This window comes from Molothrus ater, chromosome 7 (genome assembly GCF_012460135.2).
Source record: "Molothrus ater isolate BHLD 08-10-18 breed brown headed cowbird chromosome 7, BPBGC_Mater_1.1, whole genome shotgun sequence".
Lineage (NCBI taxonomy): Eukaryota > Metazoa > Chordata > Aves > Passeriformes > Icteridae > Molothrus > Molothrus ater.
Genome location: NC_050484.2, coordinates 16,892,883 through 16,904,932, shown reverse-complemented (window position 1 = coordinate 16,904,932; position 12,050 = coordinate 16,892,883). Strand labels below are relative to the sequence as shown.

The window sequence follows — 12,050 nt, the reverse complement described above, 5'->3', positions numbered from 1 at the left end:
ACTCAATTTCAAAACAGAGATAAGAAAACCATCTGTTTTCTTTCTCCTTTTTCTCCACTAATTAGAAGAAAGGCAAATTTTTCCGCAAGTAATGGAAACTTGGGTTACTAGCTCTCATGTTATCATGGCACCACATTAAACGGGCTTCCAACAATTATGAGCTGCATTTCTAGGATATCAAAGCATCCTTACTGGAACTGAGATCCCATGGAACTGTCCACAAGTGAAAAGCAGACTTAGTCCTACATAATAAGCCATCTAAACAGAAAATAACAGTAGCTGGTGAGAGAAGCAGAGGCCCTTGAAGATGAGTTCATCAAAGAGAGATCAGTATCTCTATTCCCAAGTCTTGCTAACCCAGTATTCCCCCAGCCAGAATTGTCTCTCTGGATAACAGCTTTTTTTTGTGTCTTCAGCCCCACTTAGACTTGATAAAGAGAACCCTATCACAGCAATTGACAGCACAGGAAAACACAGACAGACAGACAGAAGGATAGTGATAGGATGTGACAGATGAAAAATCAATTTTATAATTTAAAAATGGTCCTGGTCTGACACAGCTTGGTGAAAACTGCTGTGAGGCAGAATGTTGCAAGCAATTGTCAGAGACTGTGATACACAGGATATCTCTACAGAGAAAGAAGGGCAAATGCTAAGACAGCTCTGAGACATGGCAAGCCCTGCCTGTGCCTTCCACAGCTGCTCTTGCACAGCAGTGGGAGAAGGAAAATGCCAGTTTTTTACATTTAAAAATCACTATTAACAGCAGCATCAACACCACCCTACCAAAAAAAGCAATAAAAAAAGACCTTTCTGCTTCTCACAGACCTTCCTACTAAGTGAGAAAAAAAGTCAACAAGCTGAGTTAGCCAGAGTGAGCTCTCCCTCTGACAGAGCAGTCTGCAACTCTCTCATCTCAGAGGCTGCTTGGGCTCCTGTCCCAGGAGTGCTGCATGCTCTGTCCCACCTGGGGCTCACCCTGCCCCAGGGACAGCTGGCATACCAGGACTGCAGTTCAGCTCCTGCTAATTCTGAGCCTGCAGAAGAGCAAGTCGAGGAACAATTATCATCTTTGGTCTAATGCAGCTGGAGGTGGATTGGGGTGGGGTTATCTACAGATAGTCAACTGTACTATCTTACATAGTACAGTTTCAGTAAAACCTAAGGAACACAAGATGCTCCATTGAGTTCCTGCTGTGCCTGCTGCTCTGCCACTGAGGAGGGGCACACAAGGGTGCAGGGAGGGGACTGTGGCCACAGCTTGCTTTGACATGATGTGGCATTGGGAAATACACAGGTCAGCCAGGAGCTCCCTGAGCACCACAATAAAGCAACAGCACAGCCACAGGCCATGAGCTCATCACTGGAAATGGATGCTGCGACAAGCTTCCTCTCCTTCTGTTTCTATTAAACCACTGAAGATTTTTCTCAACACTTGTTAAGTCCCATTTATAAATATACTGCTTAAAAAAAAAAGCCAAAAAGGAAATCAGTAGATTTAATTGCTGTGTCAAAATTATGCTTCCTTAATTGGAAGGATAAACCCACATGTGCATGTTCTGCCTGTAAGAGAGAAGTAAGGAAGAAGTACATCCTGTTTGGGGATTTTTGTAGGCTGCTTTTTTTAATAAAAAATGATCCCAGATTGCACTGAAACACTGTGTCCAGATTCACATGGAAACCATACAGCACAGCTAAAAAACACTGGCCCTACCAAATAATTATCAGCAATTTTATAGTCTGTAGCCTGGTCTGGACTGCATATGTATCAGATACTAATTCAGCATTGAGGAGAATGACTTGTGAGCAACATGAGCACAAGGAATGGTCAGGTACTGCACTTAGGCACTGAGTCTGTTTTTCAGATCTGTTCTCCTCTTTTCACAGTCACATATTTACACCACACAATAAATAATTTAGGCCCTCCTTTTCCACTGCTGCAGCAGTACCCTAAAACTTTCCTACATGAAATACTGTGAGGGTGCTGAGGCACTGGAACAGGTTGCCCAGAGAAGTTGTGGCTGCCCCATCGCTGAAAGTGTTCAAGGCCAGGCTGGCCAGGGCTCTGCTCTGGTGGAAGGTGTTCCTGCCCATGGCAAGGGGTGCAGGAACTAAATGACCTTTAAGGTCCCTTCCAACTGAAACCCCTCTGTGAGTCGATGATGCTCTATTGTACTTGCTATGTCATTTAAATGGTTGCAGCTGTGGTTCTGTAGCTGTGGTAACACACCACAATGCAGTGGGCAAAACAATTCTAGTATTTAGGAAGCAGAGTTTTACCTTTATGTTTAGATTGAACTTTCACACAAGCAAGCTGCCTTGGGACATGCAGCTTCTGATCAAGATCAGAAAACATATATTTTAATTTCAGCTTCTTAAATGGCAAGACTGCTCTTGCAACAAAGGAAGCAGGAAGGAGATGGAGATGAGGACTGTAGCAGAGAGGAAAACACCACCCTCCCACCAGCAGTACCCAGACCCAACCACCTCCCACCAGCAGTACCCAGACCCAACCATGTTATGTGCTCAGCAGAGCCAGATTCTGCCAGCTGCACCAAAGCTGGATGTGACAGTGGCTCCCTCACAGAACTGACAGCACCAAAAGGAAGTTACCTGCTCACTGTGAGCAGGAAAGTCCAGCCTGCAACCTCTTCAGAGGGCCACAACCAGAGAATGCAGTTTTCCTAAGGCATTCTCCCAAGGGACTAAGCTTTGGTCACATGAAAAACAGACAACTTTATCACATCCCATCAGCATTAACAAAATCTTAACCAAAAGCAAACCAGCCCCAACATGACCGATGTTCCATGATGCTTATCACATAACAGCTAATAAGGTCATGAAAATAAATTCAGGGATGAATGTATCAAAATATATAATGGAAATTAGACTCACAGATGAATAACTAAAATTCTATGAGCCCAATTTCCAGTAACTTTCAAATCACTTCATATATATAATTTTCATTTCATATGTCTTTTTCATTCAGAGTGCTCAAATATCGACCAATTCTTACACATTCACAGAGGCTGCTACACACATAGCAACACTATTGGCTTCCAGCTGGGTGTGACCAACTCCCTCCCTCCAACCAGGACAATGACCCATCACTCACTCCACACACAGCCAAACCCTCAGAACAGCATGGAGAACTGCAGAAACTCTTCCCAGCATCTTTCTGGGCATGGCCAGCAAGGGTGCCTGAGGCCCAGATGCCATGCAATTCCCAAGTCCTGGCTATACTGTTAAATGCTTTAGAAGACCAAATATTTCAGAGACCTTAAACAGCACTTGTTGTCTTACATAACAAGAGTTCTATTACCATTATAGTGCAAGGATTCCATACCACCAGAGTTTTGCGCCTCCTCGATGTTTCTTGTAGGCAGCTCCTCTAAGCACTGACTCTTCCTGATCCTTGCAGCAGCCATCTGACTCCAGTTCCACCAATCCACTCTCTTATACCACTTGTTCTTACTGGCTACAGGTGTGGCCTGTTAAGATCAGGCCTGCTCCTAATCTTTAGTAATTGGTCCAGCTGCAACTCGCTGGGGGATAAGATTACATTCTATACCACCTTCATTTACCCATACTGTATCCCCCTACAGTACTTTTCCTCGTTTCAACACAGACTCAAAAAAGCAACATCTAGAGGGTTTTTAGCTTTCTGCCATCATTTGTGAAGATGCACAAGCCAGATACAATCCACGGCACTGAAAGAATAACTGAGCCAGGTGATGATTTTATGAGGGAGGAGGAAGCATCTCATCATCTGCTAATAACTACAGAAGAGCCCTTGGGCCAGATCTCAGGGCTGCTTTGTTTCCGTGTGAGGACATTTGTGTGCAGAACTGTACAACCTCTGTCCACAGGGTGGAGCAGCTCAGCAGCCTGAGCTGTACATGCTACACCCCACGTTCAGAAAAAACTGAATTGTCCAACAATGCTCATTCAGCTTAGACTGCACAGAGCACTTACCCATGTCTGCACCCTGGGGGATCCTGATTAATCTGCCTTTATTCAACAAAAATGGCACAGTCTTCCAAAAGGCTTATGCTTTGAGTTTACTGATTAGAGCAGTATTTAAGTTATGACTATAGTACTGCCACTGTGAGTACACACAATCTTTTCTGGACACTGAGATGTGCTTTCTGTCCATGGAAAACTTTTTATACAGCTGAAAAAAACCAGGTAAGACCTCTTGAAGAGAATTAGTGACAGAATAAAGTCCCCAAACCTGACAAGGCAAAAAGCATCAAATGAGTCCACAACAAACAGAAGAAACCCCACATTTACACCTGAAACATCAGTCCTTGGCCAGTGTGAAGTGTTTAGCAGGAAACCTTCCCAGATCCTCACATTCAGAGTGTCTTTCACTTAATGAGATTCTGTGTTACACAGACTGTCTCCATTCTTAGTGGATCTGCTGGTGTCAAGGAGGAAAGGGATGCAATTGTTCAATGATCAGCCTAAGCTGATGACAGCATAAGAGAATCTCCTTGGAGAAAATTGAAAAATCTCACCTTAATTCATTACTTGAGCACACAACTGGACATGCCCTTTCCAGTTTCAGCAACAATCCTCAAACTTCTGATTTCTTTAGATTCTTACTCTAATACAACTGAAAGGATAACACAATTTTATACCAGCCACTGTGTGAAGCAAACTTCTAAGCACTAAGCTGAGAAGCCATGACTCAAATTTTTTCATCCTTGTCTATACTGTTAGTGTCACTTCTCTGGTATTTTGATCAGTTTATACCAATTTACTAGTTAATAGATCCTATACAGGTTTTTTTCTTTTGATTGCATTGCTGGCAAAACCTTTTCAAGCCTGCTCTCCTTATTTGTTTCATTAGGTTCTATAAATCATGAAAGGTTAGCACAGCATCTAGGAGAAAATGTTCTTATGACTCTCAGCACCTGGACACTTCTCCTCCCAGACACATGAATGGGAGTTGAAAGATTTAGTTTCTCTCTAAAATAGTTTCAATTTTTAACAAATCACCTTCATTTTTAAATGTTAAAAACCCCCAAACTTAAACATTGTACTAATATCCCTAAATAGTTTCATCTAATTAGACTATTTGTAGTTCCCATTGTGACTAGATGTTGAATTGCTTAAATGTCCTCTAAAATTAGCTTGGTATCAGTCAGTACTGAATGAACCCAAGTATTTTAAGCAAGGGCTAACCACTTCAAGAGTATCTGTTGCAACCAGGTTAAAAACATCACTTTGAATTCACTGCATTTCTGCTGAAAAAGACCTAGCACAGGCAGTGCCACATGGGATATGTATTCACTTTGTTGCTTACCTTATGCTCTTCAAACAGTTTTCAAAGTTTTTTACTTTCTTTTTGGCCTAGAAGCATCCATGATAGATACCATCCCTATCATTCTACATTTATGTTCCCTGTAGTGACAAAAACCCTACTATAAATGTCCCTATAAATGTACTTTTCTGGTACAATTGGACTCTTGAGTTAAGGGGCTCTGTCAATAAACTTCACAATCACAGGTAGCCACAAGTTGTAAGCATAGCTCAGGGCCAAATATAAAGAAGAACTTGAATTGTAGGTGATCTGTTTATTTTCTGCTCTTAGAAGGCTCTGCACATAAGACAAGAAATGAGCAGATTAATTTTTGAGTATTTCCTATTCTACAGAAAATCTGCAGCATTACCCATTGTGAACCATTTATCAGAGGAGCACTTATGGTCTCTGTACCTGTGCCAACCAAGCACTCTAAAAATTAATGCCCTTTCCCTAGCAAGGAAAACATTTATTTAGAGAAAAATTTCTCTCATTAAGACTGACACATTAGAAAATATGTGCTTGAACCAAGATAAGTATATCCTACCTTTTGAAGCAGCCATGAGCCAGTAAGCACAGTCTGCATGGAGAACAGTAATCACAGATGCATAGAACTTGAAACAGTAATTTGTTAATTATTATTTCAAGTATGGAAGAACTTATTTCAAAAGTTCACTTCATACTCATAGTAGAAAATAGTCATAGAAAATTAATTCTGTATAGGACAACATCAGAGCTCACAGCCGTGGAAGCAATTCTGCTAAATGAGCAAATTACTATTTATGAGCTCTTCCAGAAATGCACGGACAGCTGAAACAGAGGGATCATTGGCTTCTCAGTCCCTGCCCTTTCTGCCTGTAGCAGTGTATTGCTTGTTTCTTTTATCTGATATTTTCCCTAAAGATTTCTCTAAAAACTGCTCTTTTTCATCATCTCCTTATAAAACCATATCTGTCATGCTGACTACAGCTCTGTCTCTAATCCCATTCAGCTGTAGCCACTCATCAGAGTGCAAGCACTTTGAAGATTAAAAGAGAATTGCTTTGTTTCTCATTTCTTAACCACCAATACTCAGGGATGAGTTTTTATCCATTGGCAGGCTCCAAGCAAGAAGGCAAGAGCACGGATAACTAGCGACAAATATGTCCACGAAGATCTCTCCTGGCTGTTTTGAAATGTCTTCCTTTGTTCACACAAGAGAGTTGATGAGCAAATAAATGAACAGGAAGGGAATTCATAAAAGACAAGGACAACTCGCAAGCACTAAACATAACAAAACTATTTTTCTTTCAAAGTACAATGTTGACTTTCTTTAAACACTTTTCAGGATATCCAAAGACACGAGCAAACAGTGGGATAACTTAATACTTCCCCTCCTTTTTCCCCTATGTTGTTTGTTACCTTTCCAATAGTTGAGTCATCCAAGTGGAACGACAGCGTGCACCTCAGGTCTGTCACTGTGCAATCTCACATCTTAGGGTATTAACAGATGGCTTTAGGAAGTCTAGCCATAGGAACGTGACTGATTGCTCTTCCTGTCACTAGGAAGCTGCTACCCTGCAGGCATTCAGCACAGCAGGAGTGGTGGGTATCCCTGAGCCACCTCTGCTAAACCAGGCAAGTGGCTTCAGCCCAAAGGTGGGCATGCAGCCACCAGACTGCGCTGAGATGACAGAGAATGGCTTATACACCATTCCAGCTGCTGCACCAGGCAGCAAGAAATAGTCAGAGAGAAAAAGGAGGCTACACCTGTAATCACCACAACCTTCTGTAAGGCAACAGGACTGTGCTGTAGGAGGAAAAACAGCAATAGAACTGGACAGCTGCTCAAGTTCCAGACATTTACACACACTGCACGTGAAAATGCACACTTTGTGTGGAATAAGATGAATTTAAAATCCCCACCAACTCTTCATAAGCAATTCACATGGATATCAAACTTATTGCATCTATTACTTGCAACAAACAAAAGGATCAGACAGCAATTTTTTTCTTTTTCTCAGAGAAATTGACTGTTTTCCAGTCCTTTGCTCATGCAATCCTTGTGCAGGACCTGGTTTCCATTGTTGGATCAAACTTGCATTCCAAGTGCTTGGCCACTGGAACACAAACTGAATGTACTGGTGAAACCCTGCTGTGGCTGGCACCATGAAAAGGCATGGCACATATGGGTGACCACCTATGGTCACAACAGGCTATTTCTGCCATTGTAACTTTATCACACAGTCATTGAATATCCTGAGTTGGATCCCAAAAGGATCTTGGAGCCCAAGTTCTGGCCCTGAACAGACCAAAATCACAGTGTACATCTGTGGGTGTTGACCCTGTGTAACTATGAACCCTGCTGGGATGACACACTGCCTAAAGTAGCCAGCATGGCTGAGGCAACAGAGCTATGTCTCCATCTAACAACTTCCAGGCTCTCCCATTGCTGACTAATTCCAACAGGGACTGCTCTTCCTCTTCCCATCTGTGGGGCAGCTGAACTCCTCTTTCCCATCACCCACATCACAGACTCATCATCTGCACCAGGGGAACATGGGCAGCCCCCTAAACACCTTCCATACAGCCAGCTGGCAGCACAGGGCATCTTGGAAGGGCATGAGTGAGAGACAATGACAGGATGAAGAAAAGAATTTCAAAATAACTAAAACTGATGAAATGAAGGGTCTTAATGTTTTCCTCCCTTGTACTTTATTGCTGCATCATAATCTTGCCAAGAGGCTGTAACTGAAAAGGGTAAGTGAGGGACCCCTTAGGCTTTATGTTAATTGTTGTTCACGTTAATTGATGTTAATTGTTAATACTAGAAACTCTTTTCACAACCAGCTTTCCCAAGAGTCTCAAGCTGCCACCCAAAGGTGTGAACTGCAGACAGCACTCCTGTGGCACTGTGGGCTGCTCTGAGAACAATTGCAAAGGGCAGCCTCCAACAGGACCTGACTTTCAACCTCCTGATAAGCGTGTCCCTGCTAATCCAGGATCTGCAACAATGGCAGCCTGGTCTCCAGACCTGTCCCCCTCTAGCAGAGTCTTTGCACTATGCACTCAAAGAGCCATAAAACACTCCCTAGAGCATGTTATGACATTTCCCAACCCTCTCATCTCCTCTCCTCTTCCTTGCTGTGCACATACAAGTACACACTGATTGAAAGGGACCCACGAAACTTGGGGAATTTTCTCCCCCAACAAAGTTTACATGGCAATTTATGTCAAATTTTACATGCTTTTGGAGCACAACTTATTAGAAGCAGCCTGAGAATGGTGAAATTTGGTTCAGTGTGATATAACATTATGGGCTAGGGAAAATAAAAATGCAATATTGAGCCTAGAGTTTACGTGAGTGAGTAGAACCAAAGAAACCACTCCCCTGAGATCTATTGCTCAGGACAATTTTACCAGTATAAGATAGATGTGAATTTAAAATGGTACAGTTACAGCTGCTTAATGCCTTAAAACAGGTAAATTAATTCAGACATTTAATTTGCCTTTCCTCAAATTTGCTGATATTGCTTTGGTGGGGGGTTACATTGAAATAAACAAACCCCCCCTCTTTTGTGGGTTATATTTTTAATGATTTACTATGGGTAGCTCCAGTGCAGTAACTGAAAATGTAACTACCCATCAGCAGCCAACATTTATAATAAAGGCTGAACACTGTTCCTGAAGCTCAAAGCAAGCATGCTGTAGTCTGTCTTTGTTATGTGCTGAGACAAAGTGTGGCAAGCCACTCCAGCTCAGAGGACTCACAGCAACACAGTAAGCTGTGCTAGCTCAACCATGAATTAATCACAACCACATCTGCAAAGATATTGCACTCACAAACACTTCTGCATTTACACAACTCACACTCTTGCATTCATAGTTTAACACATACTGTAAAGCTTTTACATTTGTGAAAGGCATCACATTCATCTGCTGATGCATATGAGCCATATTTGTTGCACTGTTTTATTGTCAATATTTGTTTTCTTAAAAGGGTGCAATCCTGAGGTTTTACCCTCAGCAAGATAATGTTTAAAAACTAGACAGACACAGCAGAGCACCCCACTCTATCTCCTCTTGAATCATTATCTTTTACATGTATCAATGACATTTACTGTAACAACAGATGTGATAACACACAAAACCACCAAGTTACTTTGTAATGCAAATTTGCATTAATAGAATATGTCATGCAGTCAATCAAACACATACAAATTGGAAAAGAATCACATAAGTTAAAATAAAAGGTACCTGATACAGGAATGCCACTTTCTTTAAAAGTTAAAATTAAAATATTCTTCATTTTTGCAGACAAAGATTATAATGACACTCAGCATGGAGAAAGAATGTGCGTATTTCAGCCTAAACATTTTATTTCTGTCAGGGAAAACAACAATATTTACCTTCAGTGCCAATGTAACAAACTACATATTTTCAAACAATCAAATTCAAAATGATACAATGTAACATCAACAGTGGGTTTTTTTTTTCCCCAAAACAGCCAATCTGCCATTTGATCTCTGTGTTCACTTTCACTTCTAAGTTAAAGAGCTTGATCCTCACCCCACGCCTGACAACCCGCAGGGCCCCCCTACCTGCAGCTCCTGAAGTCCCGTGAACTCAGGGACGAGATTAGACATAAAAAACAGACGGTTTACTTTGACCTATGAACCCTTGGCATCCTGAAAAACTCGAGCAGGAAATATAAATATGGGAGCTATAGCTACAGCACTGTAGCTAAATCCAACACAGCATAGATTTTATTTGCAGGGAGCTATCTTAACACGTGCTAAACTTCTTAGATGGGGTTCAATATGCAGAATAATATAGCAGGTGTCAATTTTTAAGAAAACTCAAAAACCTGGTTTTAGTCTTTTAAGAAATTGTACCAGTCCAAGAATCAGGAAATCAATGAAAGCAAGCCATTTGTTTACATATGAAATGAAATTCACAGTCTAAACACAACGAACAGACTTGACATCCTCTATTCACTAGAAATCACTTGTGGTGCACGAGCTTCTTTCAAGAAAGGGGATCCCGATTATCCTGTTAACTCTCTACTGACCTTAGTTGTACTAATTTCTGTTTTCCTTTCATTGCAGCATTTACCTCATGTTGCCAGACACAATTTGAAGCCTTTTTGTTTGTTTGCCCGCCGTAAAATCGCGCACGTTAAACATAAGCAAGCCTGATTTAATAACGTTACTTGGCAGAACCCACATGTTCAACAGTTTAAAGTAGAGTTTTCTCCAGCCGGCTCCCACCGCGCCGTCCCCGGCTGTGGACACGGCCAGAGCAGCGCTCCCCGAGCCTCCTTTGCCGGGCTGGCCGCGGCAGGGAGGCACCGGCTCGCCGCGGGAGCTGCGCCCCGCGTCCCCGGCGCTCCCGGGGGTCCCCCGGGCCAGCCCGCGGCTCCGGCACAGCCCCTCGGCTGCCGGGGCTCCCGAGGCACCCGAACTTTTCTCTGCCGGTCGCAGGGGAGCCCCCGCGGGCGGGCGGCGGGGCTGCCCCGCCAGGGGTGATTCCCGCAGCCCCGGGCCCGGCCCTGCGGGCGGCGCCCACGCCCAGGCGCTGCCGCGCCGCAGACAATGGGGGCGGCAGCCCCGCGCCCGCCGGGCCGAGGCGGCGGCGCTTCACTCACCGAACAAGGTCAGAGCCATCGCGGCGGCGGCGGGGCGGGCCCGGGGGGCGGCGGGGGCTGGCCGGGCGGCGCGGCGCTGGCATTGGCGCGGCGGCAGCTCTCGCATCAGCGGCGGGGCGCGCCTGCAACACAAGTTGGGCGCGGGGCTGTCAGCGCGCCCGCGGCACCGGCGGCCGCTGCCACTTGCTGCCGCGGGGCGGGGCGGGGCGGGCGCAGCCCGCAGGGGAGGGGAAGGGAGGGGGTGGGCAGGGCCGGGCCGGGCCGGGCCAGGGGGTGTCGGGGGACGGTGGCCGGGGACGCGCCGCACCGGGGGCAGCCCGCTCCCGCCCGCCCCCTGCCCGTGCTCACGCTGCGTCCCGCCGCCTCGGGGAGCCATCTTGCGCCGCGCACGGCCCGCCTCCGCCCGCCGCGGCCGCCGGGACGGTTCCCATGGCAACGCGGCCGCCGCGCCGCCGGGCACAAAGGGAAGCGCGTCCCGCCGGGGACGGCCCGCGCCGAGCCCCGGGCCCAGCCCCGCGCACGGGTCTGGCTCGGCCCTCGGGCACCGCTGGGGCCGTCCCGGGCACCGCTGCTCCTCTGAGGAGATGCCCCGTGGAAAGCACCGCTCCCCCGGCCCGTGCCTCCTCGGGCAGGCTGCGCCTGCCTGCTCCGACAGAAGCGCCCACGGTCCTGTGGAAAACATGACTCCTTAAAGCGAGGTGAAAATTCCCACTTACATGCCAGCAACCACGAAGAGAGCAAACACACAGATTTCCCCTCAAAGTATTTCGTGCGAGAAATTTCAGCCAGCCCAGCTGTCATGGTTTTTCGCTGTCCAGGACTGTAAATTTCAGCGCTAAAAGCGCTCAGTTGAAAAGGAAACGCCGTACCTGGCGCGACTCGCTTGTGCAGGTGGCATTTTCCGCCTGAAAGCAGCGCCCAGCAGTAGAGGCTGGCACCCCAGCTGCAGCAGGCTGGCCAGCCCGTGTGCCCGGGACCAGCACCGCCACACCCGCAGCCATCCCTCCCTTCCCCTCACAGGTGCGCGCTGACAATTCAAACCCAGCCGCAGCTCAATCCACGCAAACGGAACCCGCCACAGCTGCGCGCATCCGCCACCTTCAGCAGCGGCTCCGC

At 45.8% G+C, this 12,050-nt stretch overlaps 1 protein-coding gene across 4 annotated transcripts in view; it reads right to left on the bottom strand.

Moving 5' to 3' along the window:
• Window positions 1–11,750, bottom strand: part of CHN1 (chimerin 1) — a 93,779-nt gene extending 82,029 nt beyond the window's left edge. Inside the window, exons 1-2 of one of the 4 annotated variants that reach the window (XM_036386769.1) lie at window positions 11,651–11,667; window positions 10,935–11,056 (exon numbers count right to left, since the gene is read on the bottom strand). In XM_036386769.1, the coding sequence (XP_036242662.1) occupies window positions 10,935–11,056; window positions 11,651–11,652 (124 nt within the window). In that variant the 5' untranslated portion in view covers window positions 11,653–11,667. Of the gene's footprint in view, window positions 1–2,280; window positions 2,357–10,934; window positions 11,057–11,282; window positions 11,381–11,650 lie in introns of those variants that run through there. The other 3 variants (XM_054515461.1, XM_036386770.1, XM_036386771.1) reach the window with 3 other exon arrangements.
• Window positions 11,751–12,050: the final 300 nt, after the last annotated feature.